At 38.8% G+C, this 27,132-nt stretch overlaps 3 protein-coding genes and 1 long non-coding RNA gene across 6 annotated transcripts in view; 3 read left to right on the top strand and 1 right to left on the bottom strand.

Moving 5' to 3' along the window:
* The window catches only part of firrm (fignl1 interacting regulator of recombination and mitosis), a 35,422-nt gene extending 34,444 nt beyond the window's left edge, over nt 1-978 (top strand). Inside the window, exons 22-25 of the mRNA XM_077533819.1 lie at nt 82-189; nt 257-337; nt 411-557; nt 640-978. Coding sequence (XP_077389945.1) covers nt 82-189; nt 257-337; nt 411-557; nt 640-867 — 564 coding nt within the window. The 3' untranslated portion in view covers nt 868-978. The remainder of the gene's footprint in view (nt 1-81; nt 190-256; nt 338-410; nt 558-639) is intronic.
* On the bottom strand, nt 25-19,622 carry scyl3 (SCY1-like, kinase-like 3). 3 transcript variants are annotated; one of them, XM_077533821.1, is made up of 18 exons: nt 19,592-19,622; nt 12,144-12,188; nt 11,960-12,037; nt 11,738-11,803; nt 7,369-7,560; nt 7,083-7,268; nt 6,883-6,996; nt 5,828-5,884; nt 5,642-5,744; nt 5,425-5,536; nt 5,270-5,347; nt 3,897-4,036; nt 3,639-3,820; nt 3,305-3,476; nt 3,083-3,235; nt 1,820-2,469; nt 1,590-1,644; nt 25-1,485 (listed from the first exon to the last, which is right to left on the bottom strand). In XM_077533821.1, exons 5-18 carry the CDS (start codon nt 7,531-7,533, stop codon nt 1,466-1,468), a joined length of 2,187 nt encoding a protein of 728 aa, XP_077389947.1. In that variant the 5' UTR covers nt 7,534-7,560; nt 11,738-11,803; nt 11,960-12,037; nt 12,144-12,188; nt 19,592-19,622; the 3' UTR covers nt 25-1,465. The 3 variants fall into 3 exon arrangements, with proteins under 3 accessions (XP_077389947.1, XP_077389948.1, XP_077389946.1); XM_077533822.1 differs by lacking the exons at nt 11,738-11,803; nt 11,960-12,037; nt 12,144-12,188; nt 19,592-19,622 and adding an exon at nt 8,269-8,515; XM_077533820.1 differs by lacking the exons at nt 11,738-11,803; nt 11,960-12,037; nt 12,144-12,188; nt 19,592-19,622 and adding an exon at nt 8,580-8,934 and having other exon boundaries at nt 27-1,485.
* Nucleotides 3,181-5,606, top strand: LOC144026813 (uncharacterized). The gene is made up of 2 exons (XR_013285315.1): nt 3,181-4,064; nt 5,171-5,606. It is a non-coding gene; the product is annotated as an uncharacterized LOC144026813 (long non-coding RNA).
* On the top strand, nt 9,905-16,347 carry lpxn (leupaxin). The gene is made up of 9 exons (XM_077533825.1): nt 9,905-9,999; nt 10,816-10,883; nt 11,331-11,386; nt 11,696-11,786; nt 12,004-12,222; nt 13,215-13,388; nt 13,539-13,620; nt 13,705-13,853; nt 15,484-16,347. Exons 1-9 carry the CDS (start codon nt 9,987-9,989, stop codon nt 15,748-15,750), a joined length of 1,119 nt encoding a protein of 372 aa, XP_077389951.1. The 5' UTR covers nt 9,905-9,986; the 3' UTR covers nt 15,751-16,347.
* Nucleotides 19,623-27,132: the final 7,510 nt, after the last annotated feature.

The raw sequence follows: 27,132 nt of genomic DNA, 5'->3' as shown, positions 1-27,132 counted from the left end.
AGTACAGGATTTGATGATTATTTTAATATAATTGTGTTGAAGTTGTCTTAGCAACTTGTACTTTTGTGTCCTCCTCTCCAGAGTGAAATTGTTCCCAGGTTGAGCACCCTGTTTGGAGCGCTGTTAGCACAAAGTTCCTCCTGGTTGCTCCATCAGCACGCTTTGGAGGCTTTTGCTCATTTTGCCGAGGTACAGCAAGAACTGCATTAATACTATCGTGTTACAATGTTACCAATCATACCTGTTGATGTTTAAGGTCACACAGCATGAAGATGTCATTTCCTACAGTTTAAGTGTGGAAGAAACCAAAAGCAAAGTGGTGAATTTTCTGAGCAAGGTACGGAAAGTTAACATTTGTCAGTGCACGTCAAAAAATGGGTGGATAGGAATGTGACAGTGTTCTGCTGTAGATTGTTAATACGCCGGAAGAAGTCAAGGATGTGAGGCTAGAACGAATCCAGGGGGAGAAGATTGTTTTACAGCAACACAATCAGAAGCTGGGGACCCCAAAACAGATTCCCACGGAACTTTCGTCGCCATCTGTGACTCATTCAGAGGTTTGCTACAGCAATATTTGCAAACGTACGCGGTTTTGTATTTTCTTTCAAATGATGGATTATTGTCCCATTCATCGCTCAGCCGCAAGCCAAGCGGGCCCGGCCAGATAACGATGCGGACGAGGAGTACAGTCGCAACCTGCAGGTGGCCGAAACTGCGCTGAGGGCCCTCCATGCGCTCGTGACAGGCAAAGGGGCCACACGAGAGTTTCCTCCTCCTCGTCTTCGTCCCTCGTGGCTGCCGTCCAGACTACAAGAGCTGCAGGTGCTTCTAAATGAGATCAGCTCAAGAACATCCAAGCCCACATAATCTTTTTTTGTACAGGAAGATGACTTCAATCTGTTTGAGGCTGTTCCGTTCTTATTTTGTTTTACACATATATAACAGTCTTGACTGATCTTGATTAAATGTTTGAATAGTCGTAATTTTTGTTATTTTAAGGTCAGAGGTATATGCCAGTTTTGTCTCATGCATACTAGTTAAGTATTTGATTAAACTTTTTGAATATTAGACATTTAACATGGCAAGCCAACTAATTGAACAAATTCCGTTACACGTTAAAGTGTTGTCTCCATGCATGCTTTAGCAAAGCTAAACATTTTAACAGGCCCAAAGGAGACATAAAATCAGGTTTCTGTACAGTAAACACTTTATTTCACCAGCAACCTCGCCAAAAAAAAAAGAAAAAAAAAAGGCGCTAATAAATTAATCTAACGCATACTTCACATTCATTCAAAGTGCAACAAATGTGGGCATCAAACCTGCCACGCGATCCAGATCCTCACATGCCCTTAGCGAAGTTGGCACATAACACCGTTTTCTTTTCCACCGTATGTTCTGTCGGCATCCTCCGGGTCAGTTGGCAAGCAATTAAGAATGGCTTCATTAACATCCTCCACCCGTCTGATCAGCATTGATTCCTTCCAGCTGAATAAACAAAGGCAAGTCGAAATTCAGAGTTGGTACATCTTGAGGGATTCTTCCTTTTTTTTGGGGGGGGGGGAGTGTTCCTGATAAAAGTCATCCCCAACCGTTTTCATCCTCCCAGTTGAGGTCGTCCCCATCGCCCCAACCGTCTGCTTCGGCCTGTGAAAAGACAGAAAGACATTTTCATTAGCGCTTTCAGCACATCTCATCTGTCCATCCATTTTATACACTTGCTTATCCTGTAAAATGGAGTAAATCCCATCCGATTTATCCCATGAACCTAAAATGCCCGTTTTTGGAATGTGGACAAAGGGCCGCCATGTTGTCCTCTCACCTCAGTCACACTGGCAGCAGCAAACTTGGCCGACAGCACCGTTGTTGTGTCGCTAGCAGCGTTTCGCGTCGGCAGCCCGGCGTCGCCGCTCGCGCTCAGTATGAGCAGAGTCGAGGAGGACAATTTGATGTCCGGCACCATGTCAGCAAACAAATCCAGCTCCGGGTCTACTTCTTGCTGCTGCTGCTTCTTCACCTTGATGGTGAACTCCTCCCCGAGACCTCCCGTGCCCTCGAGCTTCTGCGGCCCCGCAGGTTTGGGGTCCATCAGGGCTTGATTGGCCGGTCGCGCCGTCGAGCTCAGTTTGAGCGGTTTGGAAGCTCCCGGTTTTCGTGGCTCGGTGGTTTGTTGTCCAGGAGGCGTCGCGAATACAACGGGAGAGGCCTCGGAGGTGGTTTCCGTGTCCTCAAAGTCGTCCCAAGGTTCTTCTTCAGCTTCTACAGTCTGATGGTGTTTAGCCGCATCCGAGGCCTCGATGACGATCTGGACCGGCTGGCTCCTTCTCTCCTCGCCCTCATCTGGATCGCTCCAGTCAGGCCAGTCCTCCCCGCGGCCTTTGGGTGAGTGCGCTGCCTCCTCGGGGCTGGAAGAGTTGGTGTCGCCGTGTTGATGGAAGCCATTTAAGGGAAGAAACGTTGGTTTGCTGACACCTGGAATGCAAAGACACGTCACTGTTAGTCTTTATGCTTGTAGCCAACTGAGCGGCAAAGGTTTGCGAAGGATTTTCAAAGAACCCTGACAAGAAATCAACATTCGCTACCATCACCACTTAACTCATTCAAACCTAAAAATATAGGAATGTTTTTCAGTACTTTGTCCTTCACTCCCAAAAACATATTTGTTTTTTTTTTTTTTTATGCTAGAGCATCCAGAAGGCTTTGATACAGCTTATGAAGAGGTCGCTTAAAGCAAAGGTAGTTATTACCAAAAACGGCCAGCAGGTGGCAGCAGAGTATAAGAGATCAGCCATGGCCATGTTGCAACAAGCTCTTTTTGCCAGTGTTTTTAACAGGAATGTGAATAATGATGAAACTTAGCTATATTCTAATGCTAATTGCTGCAAAATGGAGACAGACACAAATATACTTTTTTCCTTAAAAAAAGAAGAGACTCTAATCTTTCTTTTGGTAGGTTTCATGTTTTTATAGCAACAGAATATTCCGTGGACCTTGCAAAATCAGTCAAAATCCAGCAAAACAGCCGGGAGAAAAGAGATTTGCTTCGGTGAAAATGGCTGCCAGTGAATGAGTTAAGTTGCCATACCCGATGTCTGTTCCAGTGTGAAGTTTCTTGAAATCTCCCTTCTGCCCATGAATCGCCCCATGTTGTCCTCCGGCGGTCTGGGGAACAAATTCAAAACCTTGGCAGGCTGCTCCATCTGAGGGAAGGAGCCTCCCATGATATGGACGGGTGACGCTACAATCACAAAATAAACAATCAGCCTCCAAAAGTGGCATCGTAAAGCCTTGAGTTGTGTTGACTTACTTTCCGGCGTGGCCTCTGCCGACCTGCTGAACTTGGGAGTGGAGCGTTTAAAGACCTTAGTTCTCTCTCCTCCCACCACCACCTGAGCACCGAGCAAAGGCACCAACACGGCCAGACTCTGCAGCGTTATTGCGACCAGAGCGTCGTTGGTGTCTCTCATTCCCAGCAAAACCTACAAAGGAAAAAAGAAATACTTTTTTTTTCTTCAGGAGGTAAAACGCATGCTCAATTGGGTTCAGGTCTGGTGACTCAGCCAGTCTAAGTAAGAGTTTCCACTCCCCCGATGAATTCTTTTGTCATGTTAGCGGTGTGCAAAAGGAAGGTCAGCGCATACCTGAGGTAGGATCTGACTCTTCAGCTCCTCGTGGGAGAAGAACTGAGCGTAGATGTGGATGTGCGTCAGCAACACCATCCGCACGTGTTCCTCGTTGACTTTGAAGAGCTTGAGGAGCTGCGGGATGACGTGCTTGCGGTAAAGGGCCACAGACAGCAGGCATTCTTCACCGCAAGTGCAATCTGGCCCACAACATGATGAGAGAAGATTTTAGGGACTGACTTTCTGGGAACATCTCACCCTCTCTTTTTGTCTTACCCTTCTTTGGCTTTAGCAGATGCGGCAGAAAGCTTTTCACCGCCATCGGCTCGGCAAACACCAGCGAGTTGAGGAGTTTGGGGACGAGACGTGCCGCGGTCAGCTCCTCGGGGAGGCTCTGCACTCTGTCCAGAAGAAACCTGAGCAAACATACAGGATCGAACAAATGTGAGCACACCCCTCATGTTTCTGTAGATATTCAAATATATATTTCTTTGAAACATTAATATCTAAAAAAACAAAACAAAAAAAACAAACAAACAAACAAACAAAAAAAACTGGAGGGAGTATACAACCTGGACTAAGACAAGGGTGGGCAATTTTTTTTGTATTTATTTTTTATGCTCAAGGGCCTAATTTAATTTTTTGAATGGGAAACCGGAACAGATTAGGTAGGTAAAAAAAAATAAAAAAAATAAATGTGTGTGGGTGCTAAGTATGTGTATCCAAAATATGTAACATATTATAATAAAATAAAAATTTATGTGCATTAAATCTGATCATGATTATTTGTAATTAATTCGAACTTTAAAAAAACAAAAAAAAAACAACTGAGTATATATGACATACATCAAATTTTATTATTCATAATGACTCAATTGAGACATTACCAATTTAATTATCAATAAATACAGCATACCTCCTATTCTTTATTTATTTGATCTTTATTTAACCAGGTAAAAATGTTTCTCATTTATTTATAAACATGACCTGGACAATTCGCCTATTTTTGCAGAACTTTAAGAAAAAATAAAATAAAATAAAATAAATCTGTATTCTTTTTTCCTTTTTGGGGAAATTTTTCGGGGGGTTAAAAAGAACAATTCTACCAATAATAATAATAATAATAATAATAATTATAATAATAATAATAATAATAATAATCAATTATACACTAAACCGATGTTCGTTATTCACAACAAAAAGTTTTAACAAAATCATTCACCCTAGTTATAAAATTATTGTTAATTAATGTCATCCTAATTCATAAACCAAATATTTAATTAAACTCTAAACAATTAAATGCATACTGTGCGTAAAATCGTTCAAAATAAATGAAATTATTGTATGATAAAAATAACATACAATTATAATTCCAATAGGACCCATGATCATGTAAATGACTGGCGTGCCAAATTAAAGAACAGATTCGTCTCCATGTGGCCCACGGACCACAGTTTGTCCACCCCTGACTTAGATAAACAAGCCTTTAAACTTAGGAGAAATTTTGTCGAAATGAAACCAATATGCTTGTTTTTGGAATCTCCATGCAGGAAGTGCAGAGCTGAGGGTTCAAACCCGAACGCTCAGCTGTGAGGCAGACGACCTCGCCACAAGACGACCAATTTCAAATGGAATCTTTTGCTCCTTACTTGAAGAACTCGTTTTTTTCTTCCTCCGTCTTGAGCGTGAGGCTCTTCAGAAAGTTCATCACTTCCAGAAAGTCGTTCCTGCGCACGAGAACAAGCGCGCGGCGTTTACACAAACAGCGTCTCGGCAAGCCACGGCGACGCAACCGCGAGCCCACCTGAAAAAATCATGAGTCAGCAGGGAGCTGAGGGCGGGCCTGCAAGAGGGGTCAGAGTTCAGCGGGCCCGCCTGCAGCGTCTTTTTCAGACTGTCGGACAGCTCCTGCGACACTGGATGAAAAGTCGCCGTGATGATAAGACACGACGTATCACGTTTTTCTTTTTTTTTTTTTTTTTTTTTTTTTTTTAAAGAAAACGCGAGTTGCCTTTACTCACCGTAACCGTTCAAGAGCGGCAGGAGGGCCTCAAGCATGGAGCCGAAAGAGTAACAGTCCCGAGAGTGGGCGTGTTTATCTGGAAGCATTTTAAAGCCCTCCACCTGAAAACAACAACTTTCTTTAGCACCATATAAAAGTAGCTTTGTGATTGTGATGGCGGGACGGGTATGTTTGATATGCAGACCTGCTCCTCTGGTGGAACACAGCTGGCGTCTCTCACGCTCTGAATGCCGACAAGAAACTGAAGAAAAGAATGTCAATGTTATATAAAAACAGTTTCCTGTAAGAAATATTTTCTGGCATAGGCAGCTCACAAATACAAACATAGCTGTTTGTTCTAAAGCAGTGGTGTCCAAACTACGGCCAGCCGCCCATTTTTCAGTGGCCCGCGACATATGCTAAAAATGGCAATTGACTCGGTTCAAATAAAATAAACGAAACAAAAATGTTTGGAGGTGGTCAAAGTAAGAAGGGAGGGTATCGAAAAACAGCTGCCATTAAAGGTTATTTTAGTTAACTAAAACTAATGAAAAAACTGAAATTCAAAAAACAATATTGTTACCGAAATAAAATAAAAACGAAAATGCTCTTTAAAAAACGAAAACTAACTGAAACTAACTATAATTATAGCAAACATGTCCTTCGTTTTAGTCTTTGGTAATTAATTTAATGCATGAGCCTTTGGGGATGATTTTAAATGTGGTTTTTTAGTAGATTTATTTTGATATAAACCGGAATAATGACGTCTGAAAGTATGTCACACAGAAGTGACGTCATCTAGCAGCAGCCAATAGAAAAGCACCTTCAGATGACGCTGCGCCCATGGTGTTTTTGAAATATTGCGCACAAATAATACATATTTAAATAATAATAATAATACTAATACCGAAACTAACAAACTAAACTAAAACTAAGCATTTTTTTTAAAGAATTAAACTAATAAAACAATAACAGAACCACCCTGAAAACTAATAAAAAATAACTAAAATGAAAAATTCCAAAACTATAATAACTCTACTACCATATTACAAATAAATTTGGTTTATATACTGTAGCATTTTTCTAAATATGCAAAAGCACAAATAAATTATTTGTACAATTTTTAGGACGAAACGCAATTTCTCTTCATAACATTATGTGGCCCTTGCGTCCTTCTGATTTTCTGTATGTGGCCCTCAAATAAAAAAAGTTTGGACACCCCTGTTCTAAAGCGTCCCCTTTAAGATTACGTCATCGTACCTCTGGAGTTGCTTCTGAGAACTTGCAGACCGTCTCCATCCCTCCGAGTTTCCAATGTCCATCTTCACTGACAAACACAGACGAGATGCACACGTTGTTGTGGCTCGATTTCCCCTGGCGGTTCAAGACGACAGGTTAGCAAACATTCCAATGTTTGATTTTTTTTTGCCATAACATTTCCCCGTTTGTGGCCAGCTCACCCTCTCGTGCAGAAAGACGACCGCCTGCAGGACGTCGTAGATTCCAGCGCAGATCTCTTCGGGGGAGAGCCCGTCCAGCAGCAGCTCCAGAGGCTTGATGCGCTCCGTCACCAGGTGGACGCTGCCGTCCTGCACCGAGCAGGACAGGAAGCGCAGCAGGCACGGATGCCGCAGGGTCTTCAGGTGCTGCGGCGGATGAGAGTTTCATTGCAATCAACATTTTTCCATCCTTAGAGGAGTAGGAATGCAAACCGTAACATTGAACATTCTTTTTAAGTAAACATACCTTCGCTGCTTTATTGACCTTATCTTCATTGCCGCGCTTGTGCACAAACACGGAAGCGGCCCGTCCGTCCTGGAGCACCGCCGAGAACATGGTGAGACCGAAGGGCAGGCTCAGGAGCGGCTCCTCCAGCGTGCAGCTCCGCACGGCGCTGCTCTCGGCGCCCATGGCCGCTCACCTTCCACCGCACCTCACCTGGACGTTAATGGGAATCTTTGCACTTAATGCTGTGATGTCATGTCGGGTTTCAGATAATATACAGTGATGAATCCCTGTTCTGGTTTGGCCAACTGCGACGGAGCCTCGAGCCGGGATGAACAATTAATCAAATTTAAAATTGACATCACAACGTAGTAAAATGCAATTGTCAAGGCTTTTTTTAAAAATACATCTATGTATGTTATTTATTTATAAGTTTAGTGCTTAAGCAAATGAACAAAAAGTAATTGTGGTCTACTTTGCACGCAGCTCTAAGACATTATGTAACAGATAGATACAGACAGTACATTCCCAACTCCTGAAGGGATTATTATTATTTTTTTAAACCTTTGTCTTGGCCTCCTCAAAGAAAACTTAAAAAAAAAAGGGGGGGGGGGGGGTGGACTCAAACATCTTAGGTTAAAAGTAACTAATGTAATCGGTATTCAGTGTTTAGTAATTCAACAATTTAAACTTACATCTTATTTAATTGTTCATTTGCCCTTATTTTAGCATCAGCCTATTTTGTAAGACCAAAACGTTTACGTATAATAAATCTGATATTGTTTATTTTAATACAGGCTCATTTACTGCTTTTGTTTGTTTAAAAAAAACAAAAAACATAGGAAGAGGACCTTGAAATAATAATCGCAAATGTGATCGTAACCGCAATATTTGGAGTAAATATATAACTTACATACTCACCAAACACAAAGTTTTGGGAACTAAATAACTAAAACGACCACAGTAACATAATACCACCTGCATATTGCACCATTATAAATTCTGTACCGGTATATTCCTTCCATATTCACGTATGTAATAATGTTCGTTTTTGCAAGTCCTGTCCACACGGCGTGCAAACAAGTCTCCCCCCCCAAACTGAAAAAACCCGAGCCGACCCATAGTTAGGTAACACTGGAGATTACGTTCAAAGCGCCCATTGAAACACCATTAAAGGATGTCACTTGGGCTAGAAAAACCACATGAAACTCTTTCTTGTGACCGTCATTTACCTGCTCGACTCCACTGGCAACGAGGAAGAGGTTAGCCAATCTCGCTAGTTGGCTTGCCAGCTGGCCATTGCTACGACTCGCCGTAGCATGAACTTCGTCCAAATCACCATACGGCGCTTTATGAGATTTAGTAATTCACGCGAGTAATAGGAATTATCACGTTGTCGTTTACAAAAACGAATGTAAGCGAATGGCGTTCATTTCGACTATGCTAACGCGCTGTAAACACAAACACTTCCGGTATTGACGAAACCATTAAGCATAAATTCATGTTTTGAAATTCCTATTTTTGCCCAATTTATGTTTCGTTTCGGACGTGTTAATACGTTTCTATAATAAAACATACTAACAAAAATGGCCTCGAGTGTTTTTTAGGTGCTAAAATAAATATGGACGAATTATGAACCTCCCCCTGTTTTCAGTGTTAATGGTTGACTCCAGTGGTGTGAGGTATGACGCGTTTGCAAGTGACTTCTGCCATATGGTGGCCAATATACAGTATATATTTTTAATGCTCAGTTTAAGTTATTCAGCTTATTAAAAAAAAAAAAAAAAAATCATTTTATTTTACGTTACACACGGCACACGTTTAAAATAGTTCATGTTTTTTTTTTTATACTTTAAGCGTAAGTCAAGTCTAAAATCTTTTTTTACTTTGTGGTCTAGATGCCTCCATTAATCTAAAACACGGTATTCTGAATAGCATTGTATTCTTTGAATATGAATTAAGCAGAATAATCCACTCGTTTTCACGTGTTCAGCCATCCAAGGAATCTGACATTTATGCAGCATCGCCCCCTGCTGTCGGCTGAATTCGAAATCCAAGTGGCAAGTGCCCACGTGCCGTATTAGTTGACATACAATTCATTATTTGCCCACGTAATATATTGAAGAAAAACAAGAATAAACCTTCAAAAAAACCTATTAAAGTCAGATTAGTTTCCTTAATCTAACTTTTTTGGTATACACTAACTGGGTTGGCAAAACATCTGTTCAGAAATGGAAAAAAAGAAGGAAAAAAAAAATCATCCATCACTGAATTCATCCATCCATCCATCCATTTTCTTGACCACTTATTCCTCACAAGGGTCGCGGCCACTGAATTCATTTGAAATTTATTATTATTATTGTTGTTATTGTTGTTATTATTATTATTATTATTATTATTATTATTATTATTATTAAATTGTGACAGTTCAAACTTTTTTTGTGTGATGGCATTCACAATGTGTGCATATCATATTACAATGGCTGACTTTAAGTGGAAAAAAAAAAGTCTGGATTCAGCAACATAACAGAAATATCATCAGAGGAAGTGAAGATATGGCTTGTGGTTGGTTACTTTAGTAACACAGCAGTTGCATCGAGGGGAAAACAACATTCATACAGATTCATTCAGAGAGAAACATGGATGAGCTTGGTAAGGCAACTTTTTTCCTACTTGTTTTTAGTTTTTCTCAACTAAATCAGCGGACTTTTATTCTGAGGAAAATAATGATTGCTCACATTTGATTGAAATTAATTGTGAGAGGCGTATTCATTTGCATTATTGTTTTTGTTGTTCTTTCCTGTATGATTTAACATTCATCAACATGAGAAAGGCAAAATTTTGTAAACAGCTCTCCCCCGTATGATGCAATGCAGTTATATACCACTCAACTCAAATTAACTTTATTTATAGAGCACTTGAAAAACAAGCACAGCTGCATACAAAGTGCTGTACTTGAAGTAAAAAACATAAAAACAGAAAACAAACAAGAATCAAAACAATAAAGAGCAACATAAAAACATTCGTAAACACAATAAAACACTAAAACAATGCAGTCTCATGCTGAGATGAAAGCTAAAGAATAAAAATGGGTTTAAAAGTCCAACGTTAAAAATGGACAGTGAGAGGGCTTGCATCATATTTAGTGGAGGTTATTCCAGAACAATAAACATATTGTTAGATTTTTACCATCATTAAGATCTGCACACCCGGTTCACCCAGCCCGAGTTAATTAAACGCACTTGGCATATTTTCCACAAGATTCTTTCAGCAAGTTTTACTTCTGTAAAATGTGATGACATCACTTCCTGAGGAAACCTGTTTGTTTGCACAAATTCACCTCACACAGATAACACAAACATCTTTGCCCTCTGAGACGAGTTTGACAGGAAACACAATCACACCGACTTTCAACACCAAATGTGTAAATTCATTTGTTGAAACAAGATTTATTTATTTTTTTGTCAGATTTGCTGTTGGAGGAGCTCGCCCTCAATCCGACTGCCTCGGAAGGCAGTCATGCAACCATGAAAGAGGTTAATGTCAACTAACCATAATATCACATTGCCACACAGCTTTATACTGTATATAGATCAGGGGTGGGCCACATTGTATATATTTTTTTTTTTTTTTTTTTTTTAATGGACAGCTGTGCTTGATAGAAGAGGAAAAATAAGTGATATATGTAGCTTATATTAATAATAAAATATTTCATTAGTATTAAAGATGTGGCAAAGTGAATTTGAAGATGTTTCAGATGCTGTTATCCGACATGTCGTTAGCTAGCTAGCTAGCTAAACAATTACCCCAAAAATGCATCTTCTCTTCTGATAGTCTGCTTGACAGGCCACTTTAGAGTGCCTCGTTGTCACCGCGCATTGTAAACTATAGCAGGAATAAATGCTGAAACATTATGATTTAAAAGAAACAACCAAATCTATTTTTGATGTATTGTTTTTTTGTTTCTTTTTCTTTTTCCACAGGCGTCAGCTGCAGCGAGCACTGGACCTAAAAAGGGATCTAACCTAACCCTTTACAGGTGTTCACTCACTGTATGGCGTCTAAATATTATACAAATGAACCTTCACAGTTGAACAAAATTCCTCGGGTGATGTTGGTCTACTTCTTCAAATGTATTTCTTTTTTTATTTTGCCCGTTGAGATTAATTGAACTAATTTGTTTTTCTATAGAGTCCAATGTTGCCATTGCAAAAACCTTTACTTGCCTACAGGCACTTTTCAAAGCGTAAAATTGAATTTGGTGCTATTCTGTGCTGTTAGGCATCGCATCTGGGGGTGAGCAGGGATGACATAGAACTAAACTTATTGATCTATTGTGGGGTTTTAGTGAGCCACCTCTTCCCGAGGAAGCTTCCCAGGACTCACCCACCATAGAACTGGACTCCATTTTGCAAGATCTGATGAGCCTGGCATCACAGGTGAGTGCTGAATTTTCCTGTGAGCATGCACAAAATATGCAGAGGAAAATGAATGGCTGTCCGTTAAGATGAAGTTAACCTCGCTCATCAAAAGGGGGCAGCATTGTTCCAATATGGACACTGATGCGACCCCATGTCATCATCATCATCATCATCATCGTCACTCAGCTGACCTTTGAGCAAGCAACTCATGTCCGTCCGTCCTGTCTCCGTTTAGGAAGCAGAATCCTCACCGCTTTTACAGGAGCAGTCTGTTGAAACGAAAACAAAAGGCGATCAACGGGATGTCGGCGCAAAGGCATCATCAGCCGGGAGCAAAGATACAGACAACATTGACGATCTTCTCGGAGGACTGACCACTGACTTGGAAAAGATTGGAGTCCACACCGCAGCCAAGGGCCTCTGTTCCGCATGTAACAAAGTTATTGTGGGGAAGGTAATGGAAGACAACACAAAAGAACTTATGAAGAGCCATCAGGGACATCGTCATCCTCTCACACATACTACTAAAACGCTGTGCCTGAGAGCATTTCAGTCTCATGGCTGAACGAAAATAAATCATTACTGCATGTGAGAGATTTTATGGAGTATATTTAAGCACAAGAAATTCAGCACCAGTGTGACAGCGTTTCAGTAGTATGTGTGAGAGCACTTCAGTAGTGCATGAGTGTTTCATTGGTATGCTGAGTGTCTCAATACTGTGCATTACAGTATTATAGTCATGTATGTAAGCAAAAAAAAAAAAGAATGTGAGAATTTGAAATGAAATTCTAGAGAAAATTTCAGTAGTGTGTGAGTGGAAAAGAATTGCAGTATTTTGAATAACTTTTGTGGTCAGAATTTTCCCCCCACAGTTTGTGGGAATGTTTAGTAAGTGTAGGTGAGTGAAAATATTTCAGAAGTGTGAGTATTTCAGTAGTGTGTGAGTGAAAACACTTTCAGTAGACTGTGAGTGAGTGAGTGGGGAAAAATAGTGTGTGAGAGCAGTGCGTGGTTGATAATGTTTTAGTAGTATATGAGAGTGTTTCAGTAGTGTGTATTAAGAGTTCAGTGGTGAGTGTAAAGAGTGTTTTAGTAATGTGTGAGTGTTTCAGTAGTGTGTTTTTCATTAGTTTGTGTGAGAGCATTTCAGTAGTTTGTGTGAGTAGCGTGTATTAAAACATTTCTGTCGCGAGCGTTAGTGTTTTAGAACTGTGTGAGTTTCACTTGCAAGTGTGAGAGTGTGTATGAGAACATTTCAATATGTGTGAGTGTTTCAGTAATGTATATAAAAGCATTTCAGTAACATGTTTTAGTGTTGAATGTGAGAGCGTATTGTAAGTGTGAGAGTATTTCAGAAGTGCGTGTGAGAGCGTTCTACTTTTGTGTGTAAGCGCATTTCCGTTGTGCACTTGTGTCATGTCCTGCTTTCTTTGCTGCTTTGCTCAGATGATCGCCGCATTGGGTGAAACGTGGCACCCGCAGCACTTTGTGTGCGCGGCGTGTCAGACGGAGCTGAGCACCGTCGGCTACTTCGAGAGGGCCGGCCGGCCGTACTGCAAGCACGACTACGAGCAGCTCTTCGCTCCACGCTGTGCCTACTGCAAAGGGCCCATTGTGCAGGTAAGAGGCAAGTGATCAGCAGCCAATTAAGGGCCACATATAAACTCACATTCACATCAGTTTTAATGCACATGACGTACTCCATCATTGCCGATTAATGAAATTATACAAAGTCCAACTTCAAGTATTTGTTGATATTTGTTGTGACAGAACATCCTGACAGCTCTGGACCAGACTTGGCATCCAGATCACTTCTTCTGTGCACACTGTGGAGACTTCTTTGGAGATAATGGTACGATGACGATGATGATGATGAAAAAGAAAACAAGAAAAAAGGAGCAAATGAAACGAGGCCATTGGGAACGTGTGTTCAAAGGTTTCTTGGAGAAGGACGGCAAGCCTTATTGTTCCAGCGACTTCTACCGCCTCTTTGCCCCCAAGTGCGCAGGCTGTGGGGGGGCCGTGACGGAGAACTACCTGACGGCAGCCAACGACACGTGGCACCCAGAGTGCTTCGTCTGTGCGGTGAGCTCCTCATCCTCACACGTACGTAGTTACTGTTGCGCACCGTCGTCTCCCTAAAATCCACTCGGCATCCTCCCATCCACAGGGGAAGGAAAAGTACGATTTAGAAAATAAAAACAGACATAAAATAGAAGTAAAGTCAACCGCTGTTGACATCTTGATTGATTAAGATCTTGCCATTTGCTCCAACAATGATTTGTGGTGAATGTGTCTTGTGCCAGCTTATACCACAAGCTTCTGGTGTTAGAAAAAAAAAAAAAAAAATCTCCGTCTGTGCTATTTCAGCACCCCCCCACCCCCCCGCCACCCAGTCCATTTACAATGTTAACAATATGGGAACACATTATTTGATAGCATGTAACCCATAGCTAATGCTAGGTACCTTGATAGAATAGGGAACAGAGGTGTTTTCTTATTGTTGTTTGAATTTATGAATTTATAAAAATGACTTACTTACTTAAAACAAACTATTTATGTAAAGCGCTTTGTGACAGCTCAGGCTGTTTGAAAGCGCTATATAAATAAAGTTGAGTTGAGTTGATAAGCATAAAAGGCTTAGCTAATGCTAGTTAGCTTCATAAAATAGGGAGGTTTTTTTGTGTGTGTGTATCAAGTTATCAAAATTGTAATTTTATATACCGGTAATTGTTAAAATTGGCTTTAAACATTATTTGAAAAGTTTTTTTTTATTCTTTCTTCTCAGTCCGTTTGCAATTAGTTAGCAAACCTACACAAATATTGTTTTGATAGCATAAACGCCTTAGCTAATGCTAGGTGGCTTTATAAAAGGGATAAGAGTGTTTTTCTTTTCTTTTTCTTTTTTTTTAATTGTGTGAATCTATTCAAACTGTAATTGGATAGAATTGACAGTTAAAAGTGGTAATGGACTTGTTTTTCCTGTTCTCCGTCCATTTACAATTGAAAACCTCTCGAAACACATTGTTTTGATAGCATAAAAGCTTTAGCTAATGCGAGTTAGCTTTGTAAAATACGGAGCAAAGATTTTATTTTATTGTGTGAAGTTGTCAACATTGTAATTGCATATAATTGACAGTTACATTTGGCTTTTTTAAATTTTGGTTTCTATTCATAGCTTGCAGCAAAATTTCATGCCTTTTACTCTTATATGGTAGCTAGCTAGCGTGAAAAAATAGGGAGTTTTTTCCCCCCATTGTGTTAAGTTATAAAAACTGTATATTCATACATTTGACAGGGAAAAAAAACAAAATAAAATGTACTTTTCAGAATCTGTACCTTTTTTTAACTTTTAGTTAACTGTAGATGTTTACAGTATACGTATTCATCAATCCAACCGTTTAATGCCATTGGCGTATATATACGTCAAGTATTTTTTTAACTGGTCGTCTTAGTCAACTCATCTGTGAAAATTCAATCTTCTACATAAGAATAATTACGAAGAGACGCCAGTAGACAGCAGCGTTGATTTCACATCAGCAGAACTTTTGAGTTGAAGATTAGGAGATCGAGTCGGACAAGTTTAGGCAGCTGGCACGCCATCAGATTACGCGCATGTTATGATATAAACTGAGCATGTGTCGTGGTAGTTAGTTAAAAAAAAAAAAAAAAAGTGTGCGTCTTACGTGAACTTTTGTCACCTGTGCCCTTTCAGGACTGTCTGAAGCCCTTCGCTGATGGCGGCTTCATGGAGCTGGACGGCCGCCCGCTGTGCCAGACGCACTTCCACTCGCGCCAGGGCACTTTGTGCGGCAGCTGCCGCCAGCCAATCGTGGGCCGCTGCATCTCGGCTCTGGACGCCAAGTTTCACCCGGAGCACTTTGTGTGCGCCTTCTGTCTGCGCCAGCTCAGCCAGGGAATCTTTCAGGAGCACAAAGGCAGACCGTACTGCTCGGCGTGCTTTAACAAACTCTTTGTGTGATGTTTAGAATATTTCGGAATGAATTCAACATCATGAATTTAGGTCGAATTTGCCAGAGGAAATTTTGACGTCATCGTTTTTGAAGGTGCGCAGTTGCTGATCACATTCACATAAATGTTTGAAATGAGCGATGTGAATTTTGCTTTCGGAGCTTGCCGAGGCGGAGTTTCCTTTACGACACTGATTGAACCAATTGGCCAGCAACACATGCACCCTGCAGACTCCCTCTTCATTCTCCACACTGACTCCTTTGTAGCAGCAAGTGGGAGATTAATGAAGGGGCTCGAGTCAACAAAGTCGTTTTTACTGTAGATGGAGCGCCCAAACATACTGCAGCGCTCAAACAACTCACTTCGGGTGATGAGAGATGGATCAGCCACAAAGTGCTCTTGTGTGGATTTTTTTTTTTTTTGAGGAAAATCGTACTGCCAATGTGCTTTGCCTGTTGATTGATATGATTCATTTGTTCATATGAATTACAATTAGTAATTGTCTTATGTTTTGGCTATTCAGAATAGGCATCATTAATTAATTTACATTACTTAATGTTGTGCCATTACATAACTTTTTGATAATTAAAATATTGTGTTCTCCAGATATATCGTGTTTTACTGGCCGCCCCACTTTTTAGCAGATTTTTTGTGTGGAATGAAATTACTTGAATATCGCGGAATTCAATATTTTTATTATTATTATTATTATTATTATTATTATTATTATTATTATTATTATTATTTATTATTATATTCAGTTTATCAAGGAACTCTGGTGTTAATAGCTCACATTTTTAGTAGTTTTTTTTTTAACTTCCTTTTTTAATGTTAATATAAGTACTGTACAGTACGGATGTAACGATAAGCACTAGGGGTGTTAAAAAAAAATCGATTCGGCGATATATCGCGATACTGCATCGCGCGATTCTCGAATCGATTCAATAATCGGCAGAGTCGATTTTTTTTTTTTTTTTTTTTTTTTTTTTTTTTTTTTTTTTTTTTTTTAGGATTCACACCTTGAGCATGGAAGAATGTTATATGAACGGCACATTAAGCCTTAATATTTTTATTTTAATGCTGTTCAAACATGAAACAGATTACAACCTCTATAAGACTGAAATTTCAGATAAATAAATAATAAATTTTCATATAAATCTTACACTCTACAAGCTTACTGATTAGTATTTTCTAAATATGAATGAAGAAAAATCGCAACAATCGACTTATAAATTCGTATCGGGATTAATCGGTATCGAATCGTGACCATTCGTATCGGGATTAATCGGTATCGAATCGAATCGTGACCTGTGAATCGTGATACGAATCGAATCGTCAGGTACTAGGCAATTCACACCCCTAATAAGCACCATATCGTGATATTGTGATATTAAAACTGCCACAACATCTGTTCAAAAAGTAAGGTTGAGTTCCATTTGTGTAGTTCTGGCACCCTTTTGTGGCTATTTATTAGTATTATTATTATTTTAGTACAATTTAATTTACATTAGGGATGTTTTGGCCCTTCTATGTTTAAAATCTACACTAATTGTCAGATGAAGGGGAATGTAATATGCATGTGAAACAAGTCAATATGTGAAGGAACTCAATAATAATAATAATAATAATAATAATAATAATAATAATAATAATAATAATAATAATAATAATAAAACAAAATATGAGCTCTTTTTTTTTTTTTTTAGAATATTGTGACCTTTTTTTTTAAAATATCACCAACGTCCCCACAATATCGTGATAATTACCGTATTGTGAGCTTCATATCATGATAATATCGTATCGTGACATTTGGATATTGTTACATCCATACTGTACAGTACTGAAGACACATGACTATCGATTAAAATGCAATTAAAAAAAAAAATTCGGACACAACTAATGATACAGCTGAGCACAACCGGAGGGGACTATCATGAAAAAAATTACAATTGGCAGCTGCAATGGAAAATTTGCAACCTATTTTCCTGTTTTGAGGCTCCAAGCATACGACACAGAACTGTGATATTTGTTATTTAATCACAAAGAAAAAAAAAAAAAAAGACAACCGAGACTCTCCATGCTTTGCCTTCTAGCCACAGATACATATAGAATTAGTATATGCATTAATACTTAATGATATTTGTCTATGTGAAGACTATGCAAGATATTGCTTTTTGCACACTCAATTTTCCCAATGTCCTCAAACACACCATGTCGGACATTGGTCAAAACAAGTTTAATACCTGTCCGGTTCGTTTCCCACCAAGCCAAAAATGTTTATACAGAAAGTAGGAATTAAAACGAGTCTTTTAAACTTCAGAAATGCTAAGTAACATGGAGCCACGGCGCTCACATTAAACTAGAAAACTTCACTTTTATGAGCGTAACGTCACTTTTGCACAACCTTCTTATAAAGTGACCTCACGGCGCCTTTAAGTTGACTCGCCAAACGAATACACAGCAGTCGACCCTGCGCAACGTCGTTTCTTGAGCTGCATGGTGCTTCGTTTTTCTTGGACTTGTGAGATGCTTTTCTTCAGCTTTTCTCTGGACCACTTGCTCAGACTCGTTTTTTTTTTTTTTTTTGTGAGAGGTGGGCATTAATCATGCTGTCGTCGCTCTCCTCTTATAGTCTGTATGCACCACATGAGCCTTTGCATCATGGAAGAATTGTCAATGTGTCGTTAAGTCAAATCCAACAATCCGACCGCTCGACTTCAGACCACCAAATCCGTTTAATTTTGCGCCTATATGATGGTGTGACGAGCAAAGGTACAAGGAGGATATGGAAACAGACAAATAATAAATAACTGCAAAATCAAACAAAAAAATATTGTTTCATAGATCTGATGTTTATATTGATAACACTACATAAACACTTTTGTTTGTATTATTTATGTACAATATACGGTATTAAATGTATGGTTATACTGTATATAAAGCATTTTTTTGTAGTTTTATGATATGCATAAATTAAATACATATGAAGACAATTTAATGGAAAATTTACAAACAAAATTGAAATAAGAGTTTTAAGTTTTGTGCAATTAATTCACATTTACCGGTAAATCATTTTTATGAAATTATAAAGAAATGTAAAAGATAACTGAGATTGGCTGGCGACCAGTTCAGGGTGTACCCCGCTCACTGCCCGAAGCCAGCTGGGATAGGCTCCAGCAACCCCTGCGACCCTTGTGGGGAGTATGCAGTCAAGAAAATGGATGGATGGATGTAAACGATAAATTAAGAGTAACATGCATCTAATTATTTTTTAATCATTTAATAATGACATTTTTATGAATTAGCTAAATTATTGATTCAATTTCTTTTTTTGATTTTTGCATGAACAAGCCTCCATATGTGGATTTTTAAATCTTCATACAAAGTATGTCAGAAATTATAAAACTGAAATATAATATGCAAGCAAAATTTCATGTAATAAAATGTGAAAAACAAAAAAAAGAAGTAATTGCGCCTGTTGTTTTACAGCTAAATGAAGCGGCATGAAGAGGACTCCCTTACACGTAGTAAAAGTGAGCAAACATGAAATGTGAGCGCGGGTCCTTTTTAAAAGGCTGCTGAATAAAGGGCCATGTGTGCAGAGAGGAGAGAGTGTAACTCAGGTGACATTTACAACAGTGAACCGGAGGAGGAAATTTTTTTTTTGGGGGGGGCTTATTGGTCCGTGAGATGCTAAGATGGGTTGTGTGTGGGGTGGGGGTGATTGAGGGTCGTAATGGACACTGTGGGACGCAGGGTGAGGAGGGCAAGGAGGTGCAGTTGCAACCTTTGCATGAACTGAAATCCAATCCACTTACCCGGACTCCTGTAAAAAGTTTGTGTCTGCTCACCAAGCCGGGATGAGGATGGTCGCCTGACTCATCGTCCACCATGATGGGCCACATCCGACTGGTCACGCCTGATCCTGCAAAACAACAATACAGCTTGTAACTGTCAGACGGATCTATCTATCTATAATCGAAAAAAGTCAAATACAAACTAGACTACTGGAAACTGGGAAGCCAAAAGAAAAGAGGATCAAAATGAAGAAGATCAGAAACATAATGAAAATCGTTGGCAAAACCTTCAGCGAACCAGAAGTGTTTCTGTGCAACTTCAAACATTCGGGGGAAAAAAAAAAAATAAATCAACTTCAACACCTCTGTAATAACTTCCAGCCAGGACGAGCTCCTCCACTTTAGCCGTGTTTTCTCTGGTGCCGGCGCAGGTATCACACCTGATACCATGACTGCCTTCTCTGTCCAAAAGAAACATCACGCTGTTCTTGGCCTTTACACTGAGCAACTCTTAGCCATGGCACACACTCACACTCACACTCACACACACGTTTGGCCTCCTCTGTACGCCAACTGATCCTGAAAACCGTTTTTTTTTTTTTTTTGCTTCCACGGGGTTAAATGGAGTCGGCTCCCGAGGGCCAACACTATGGGAGGTTTTTTACGAAAATGACAAAACATTTACTGCAATCCCTTTCAGTCGTTCAGTCTCATCTTGCCAACATCGCCTGCCAATGTTTCTTGTTGGACCTCCATGTTCAACACATCGTGGTGGTTTTGTGTAAATCAAGTGGTAGGGCAACAACCACTTAGGAAAAATATGGTATATTTAAAAACCCCTCTATCGTGGAGGTTATGTTCTAGACCACCACTGCAATCGAAATAGTAATACTATTTCAGTACCTATTTCAAGGGTCAGCAACCTTTCCTGTCAAAAGAACCATTTTAGGCCAAATAAATGACCAAAAAAATCTGTCTGGATCTGCAAAACATTTGAACATTGTGATGAGGAAACAGTGTTAGTGTTAGCCTAACATACTGAGGGCCCAAGAACTTTCATTTTTCATGCTACGTTTTTCATGCATTTTTAGATTTTCTGCCTCTTTCTGACATTTTTTTTTGCCAATTTTATGGACATATAATAATTTTCTTCATTTTTTGAAGACAGGTTATGGCTATTCTCTGACATTTTTTCTGCAATTTTTTCTATCAATTTCTGACATTTTTGACAATTTTGTGCACATTTTATGGTAATATTCGGGATTTCTTTTGTTTTTGGCTATTTTATGGTTGTTTTTTGAACATTGTCTGTGCTGCCTTTTCTTAAAATTTTACGACTATTTTCTGCAATTTTGTGGACATTTTATGGTCATTTTCAGGATTTCTTCTTTTGTCTTTGGACATTTTATTGCAGTTTAAAATTCTATATGACATTTTTTGTTATGGTTATTTCCTGCTTTTCCTCTAACATTTTGGACATTTTATGGTAACTTTTGGGGTATTTTTAGGTCATTTTTAAAACGATTTAATCTACCTTTTTGTCTCTTTTTTTTTCTGACAACTTCAAAATTTTGACTATTTTTATTTTTTTTTAACATTTATTTATTTTAAATCTATTAAATAATATTTCATCTAATAAATAAAATTACTAAAAATAAAATCCACAAAAGAGAAACTAAAGAGTTACAAATGTCTCTAGAGCTGCAGGTTGCAGACTGATGCCCTATTTAAATACTCTGCAAGCAGAAATTGGAAATCCAAGTCAAGAAAATGAATAATACATAAATAATATGCGGCATCTTGTATTTACTTCAAGGTCATGCGGACAGGTTTATTCAAAAGGAGACTCATGGTTCATTGCAGCAAATTGGAGTGCTAACAAGCTAACTTTTATTTTTGTGCCATTTGTAACTGTGTATCCTCGAATTTTACAGTGGTTCACCCCTATGGTATTGGCTCGGGCATGCTTGGAACTTAATGTTGCCCACAAAGCAAACTGGTTTGGGTTTCATGGGAAAGGAAGAGACAGTAAGCTGTTTTTTTTTGTTTTTTCCCTTCTCTGCAGTCTGTCAGGATGATGGATGGCTTCATAAAGCTGCGTCATTGTGTGGGTGTACAGTACGGCGTGCCAGGGCGCAAAAGGTCCAGGGGAGCCTGGGATTGGTGGCGCTGGTCGAACGAAAGCCCTCCTGGGGAGGTTCGAGATGGTTTTGAGTGTTGATCTTTCCGGGTGATTGGTGGGAGTTGGATATCAGACTTCAGGTCAAAGTTGTCACCATGTACACTCATTGATTTAGTAGATGGTTACATGGCAGAAGCCTCTGAACCAGATCAGGTGTCAAGATTGAGGAGGTCGATTTATGGGGTGGGTGGGGGGGGGTTACTGAATGACCGCAAGAGTTTAAAGGCTGGTAAAAGGCCATTTGTAGATACACTGCTTATCCAAATCCACTGCCTGTGTGGCCGCCAGACTACACAGATAATTATGGGATTTTCTTGAAACGGTAATGGTCGCTTATAATAACGCCCAACAGAACTGATCTGCCTCACGGGGTTTAAACAGTTTTGTGGTTTGCTCAAGGCTGCGAAGAAGAAGGCCTGCATGGCAAGGAGAAGATTACTGCAACGTCCTGGGCTGAAAAGAAATTTCTTAAGATGGAACCAAGGGGCAGCAAATACATTGAAAAAAAAAAAGCAGGAGCCCCCGAACTGAACCCTGTGGAACACCAGTGGGGCAGAGCGGGACTCAGAGGGCTCAGAGGCGATCAGATTAAGTTTATTAGAAAAGTATAACATTAGTCGGAAAAAATAAATAAGTAAAAAATTATACCCTGACCCATTTGGAACTAAAGCAAAAAATACTATGTCAGCAAAATAAATCCCCTAATAATAATAATAATAATAAAAAAAGAAACCAAAATAAACCCACCAAAGTGAGCATATTATTTTCCAAAATAAATCATGTCTTCTAAATATTCAACAAGTTCTTCCAGTCTTTTGCAATATTATTATGTCATTTCAAGAAGATATACAATCAACAGATAAAAAGATTTAAAAAAAAATCACTTACAGTAAATTTGGCCAGGAAATTGATCATTTTGGGCTTAACTGTACATTCCTGTATCTGTACGGTAGCCAACAAAGCCAAACAAACAGGAACATTGGCATTATTCATTCATTTTTATCTCCTTCACTTTTCCTCCATAATGTCCATCTGTGGAAATATTACACAGTCAAGTCTCCATTAAGGGATTAAAGCTCAAATTACTGACTCCGTGCCTCATTTATGCTCCCAATCCAAGTTGCTTGTGGATATGTTCAGTGATACGATAATAACATAAAATGCGAAACACATTTCAAAATAAAAAAATTCTTCCCAGCATTGACGGGCTGGGTTTTTTATTTTGATGATGTTTGATATTTTAACACATCAAAAATGTGAAGGACAACAGAGGAGGAGAAAGTTGAGATGTGAATTTTCCTTGAATGACCAAACCAAGCATGGGAACATCTGCCATTGATACGGTGTTGTGTACTGTATGACCATATTTAAAAAAAAAAAAAAAAAGAAAAGAAAGTTACATGTATTATCTCAGGGTTCAAATCTCGTTCCAGCTCACCAGTGATGAGGAGAAACACTATAGAAAAAGCATTGCTATAGAAAATGCACTTATCCACCAATTTAGAAAACCAGTCATGCTAGCAACCATTAGCTTAGCCAGCATAGCCCCAAAAACCTGTATGAATTTTAGCTAAATGTGCCAACATACAACAAGGACAAAGTGTCAAAGTTAACTTTCCATGATTCATTGTCAGTCATTATCACAGTAACACTCGAGAGGTGGGTGGCGAGGTTAGCTTTGATTTGGAAGCAAACATTTGGGATACAAGTGCTCGATAGTGGCAGTGAGCTCAACTCAACTCAAGGTCACTTCACAACAGCCCGCAGTTTAGATAACAATTCTTCAAAAATGAGGCTTCAAGTAGAAGTTTACTATTAAACTAAACATAAAAGAATGACAATTACAATGAGTGTATTTAACCAAACCATATACATGCATTACAAAATAATGCTATTGCTAGCTTAATGCTAACAACCAATCAAGCGTTGGTGCTGCCGTGTTATAACCCTTTACTTGACTCTAAATGTTTTTCAAGTTTGCTGTTGATGTGTTTCAACGCTTCCAATGTATGTTCTTTGAGTATTTTTTGCAACTTCTGTTTTGCTTATGAATGTTAACTTATGTTTGTTGAGTCTTTGCTTGTGTAAACCACATTGAGTCGCCTTGTGTATTAAAAGTGATAGCGAAATAAACTTGCCTTGCCTTTAAGCAAAATAAATAAATAAATAAATAAATAAATAAATAAATAAATAAATAACACTTTAAATGTGAGTGTTTTCATAAAGTACAATATCATACAATATTATTTATTTATTTATTACATTACATTACATTGCAAAACCTGTTTTTTGAGAGGGCTGGACCAAAATTATTCACATTTATATTAATTTAAAAAGGGGGAAAATACTTTGAACTTTGAGATACTTGTTTTGAGTTACTATCATAGTAAGAGAACAAATTAAAGTCATATCTCAAGGCACCACTGCAATTCATGATCCTTGGGATATTATGGCTAAAACATGCCACAGACACCTGGGAGCTGCTTTAATCTGTGGAAAACTGGCATAATGAATGAATCTGTGGGTTCGGCGGCGAGGGGAATCTGTGGTTTCCGAGCCTTAGAGAGACTTACGAGGGACAAAATCCAAACACCGCCCCATAAGAACAGTACAGTCTGTATCCTGTACGCTCAGATTACTTAGTAAATGTTACTCTGTCAACTTTGGTGGAGAGCGTGCAATATCAAAACAGGAGCAGTCATTTGCGGGTGTGTGCCGCGTGATGAGTGAGGGGTCCGGAGGGCTGCCTTCGAAAGGGACTCTCAATCACAGCGGTGCGCCCTGTACCCAAATACAGTGAAACGGGTTCAGCACCGGCTCATAAATCAGACGACTGTCTCCAAGTGCCGGCTGAAGAGTTCTGAGCTCCCCAGAGAGAAATGTTGGCCTTTAGCGACCCTCTCAGTGGTGGGTACAAATAGTTAATTACCGAGATTTTTCAGGTATCTCTGCTTCAGTTTAGTAGTATTTATTTTTCAGATGAGCTTTAACTTTACAGAGTAGACGAGATAATGCTTAAAAGCGCGCCAATTTGGCAGCCATGTTAGCAGGGGTAAGTGTCCCAAAGGTAATGGATAACATCAGCATTAGCTTAGCATCGTTGTAAGTACGCACACAGCTCAAAATGAGCATGTCAGAATGACCTATTCTTAACTATGGCTGGTTTTTACGCAGTCGCTAGTTGTGTACACACCTCTCAGTCACAGTTGTTTTTTGGGAAAGCCTTGATTTATTGCTATCTATTCGTAATGGAGGTGAAAAAAGAAGCGCTAACATTGCGGCTCATGAGTGTATGTATGAGTATGCCATTAGCCTCCCCTAAAACAGCCACAAGGTAAGTTTGGATAAACCTAACAACTTTTCAAACAGTTTCAAGATAAAATAAATGAATGGATGAATGATTAAATAACTTTATTCACAATAATTTTGTACTGCATTGGGCATTTTTAGGGTATGAAAAAACAGTAATTTTATGCTGTATTGGATGTTTTTAGGCCACGAAAAAAATACTTTGATGTAATGACTGGGGATTCTAATGGATGACACCTTCTCCTAATTAGTACATTAAATCGATGTTCGACTGTACTTACTACATCAGCTATCTTATAGTTAAAGGGATACTTTGAACAATTTTCAGCAGTGAAAAGTTATTTTGTCCATAATGAATTTGATAACTTCATTATTTTTCATGTACAATTAATACCATTAAAAAAAAAAAATAATTCTACTTGCGGTCGACTGATGATGACATCACCTATGCTGAGGAAGTAGGTAACGAGTCCAATCATGGCTCACCTGTTTTCTGGGTTTGGTCAGTAACAAACAAACAAACATTAAATACAAGAGCAGCTTTTGTGCATCAAAAAAAAAAAGAAAGAAAAAAAAATCAACTCATTAAAAATGTTAATATTATTGAGGTGTTTGTACTACATGCCATTCCTAATCCACACAAAAAAAATATATTAGGGGTACTCATGCTATCTAATAAGACCTGTAGGAGAGTGAAGAAGCGCACTCTAACAACTCCAGGACCACAGCAGCATTTAACTTGAACTTAACCTGTGTGAATTGCTCCTGCTTAACTTCAAGTTCTTAATGTCATACCATACACAAAAGAAAGGAAATAACTGATGCAAAAGTTGTCCCCTGTAAACTTGTTCTGTTGTTCCTGTTAATAATGATGCTGATAATAAAAAACAGACACTGACGTGAACCGTCATAAAATAGGATTGATGTTCTACTCCAGTCCTGTAGCTGGCAGTAATAATGCACATTATAGTCGTTTATGAGTGCGAAAAAGCTGAAGAAACCTATTGCTATCTGCTGCACTCTATAAAAGCTTCATAAATATAATCGGATCCACATGCTCTTAAAAAGCAGTTTGTGCATGACACATTCACAGATTTAACTCCCATTAAAAGAATGTAATCTAATCAAATGTAAACACAGTACATGCACATAAACCATATAATATGTCATGCAAATGCACAGTAGCCTGTTTGTGCATCCAGCGGATAGTAACGTATGTGTCTGCCACTGCAGTTTGCGCACGGACGCGAGCGGCTCCCAGCGTATTAATGACTTCCCTGGTGGCGAATAAAAGCCGCCTCGTGGCTCTCCACCTGGGCCCGAGCATCGGCGCGCCGTCTCAACCACGTAATAATTCATCTCTTCTACGAGGCCCCCGTGGAGACCGGAGAATGTCGGCGGCATTATTGTTATTGATGGTCGCGCTTCAGTCGCCGATCCAGGTTCATGGAAAGGTGTGTTTTTTTTTGTACTTGGGTCATAGACGAACTTAAACATATATATATATGTATATATATATATATATATATATATATATATATATATATATATATATATATATATATATATATATATATATATATTAGGGGTGTCAGGCGATTAAAATTATTAATCGTAATTAATCGCATGACTTCAAACGTTAACTCATGATTAATCGCAAATTTTATATCTGTTCTAAATGTGCAATTAAATGTACAATAAAATATATTTCTTTCTAAATTTTCATACTCCTTTGAATATAAAAGTGGAAAAAAATGTTAAACTAATAGAAATATGGCTGCATCTTTTAGTCATTGATACAGTAATTGCATAATAATTCATAATATTAAAAAATGTACTGTACCGTAAAACCCCCCCGAATGTGGTATTTTGTTATGTGTCGAGCTCATTTTTTTTCTGCCACTAGATGGCATAATTGCATCTGTAAGACGCAATGCATTTTTCTTTTCCTCTTTAACATGAAGTAACTTGTGAAATTTTGCACATTTTAAAGTTGTAAAATACAACTTGACCTCAGTCTCTACAAATATATGCATTATTAAATATATCACTGCTAAATTTTGATGCGGACGTGTCTGCTACGTTGTGACTGGAATTCATTAAT

The sequence above is a fragment of the Festucalex cinctus genome, chromosome 10, assembly GCF_051991245.1.
Source record: "Festucalex cinctus isolate MCC-2025b chromosome 10, RoL_Fcin_1.0, whole genome shotgun sequence".
Taxonomy (NCBI): domain Eukaryota; kingdom Metazoa; phylum Chordata; class Actinopteri; order Syngnathiformes; family Syngnathidae; genus Festucalex; species Festucalex cinctus.
The sequence above is the reverse complement of the archived record's forward strand: the minus strand, read 5'-3'. Positions and strand labels throughout refer to the sequence as shown.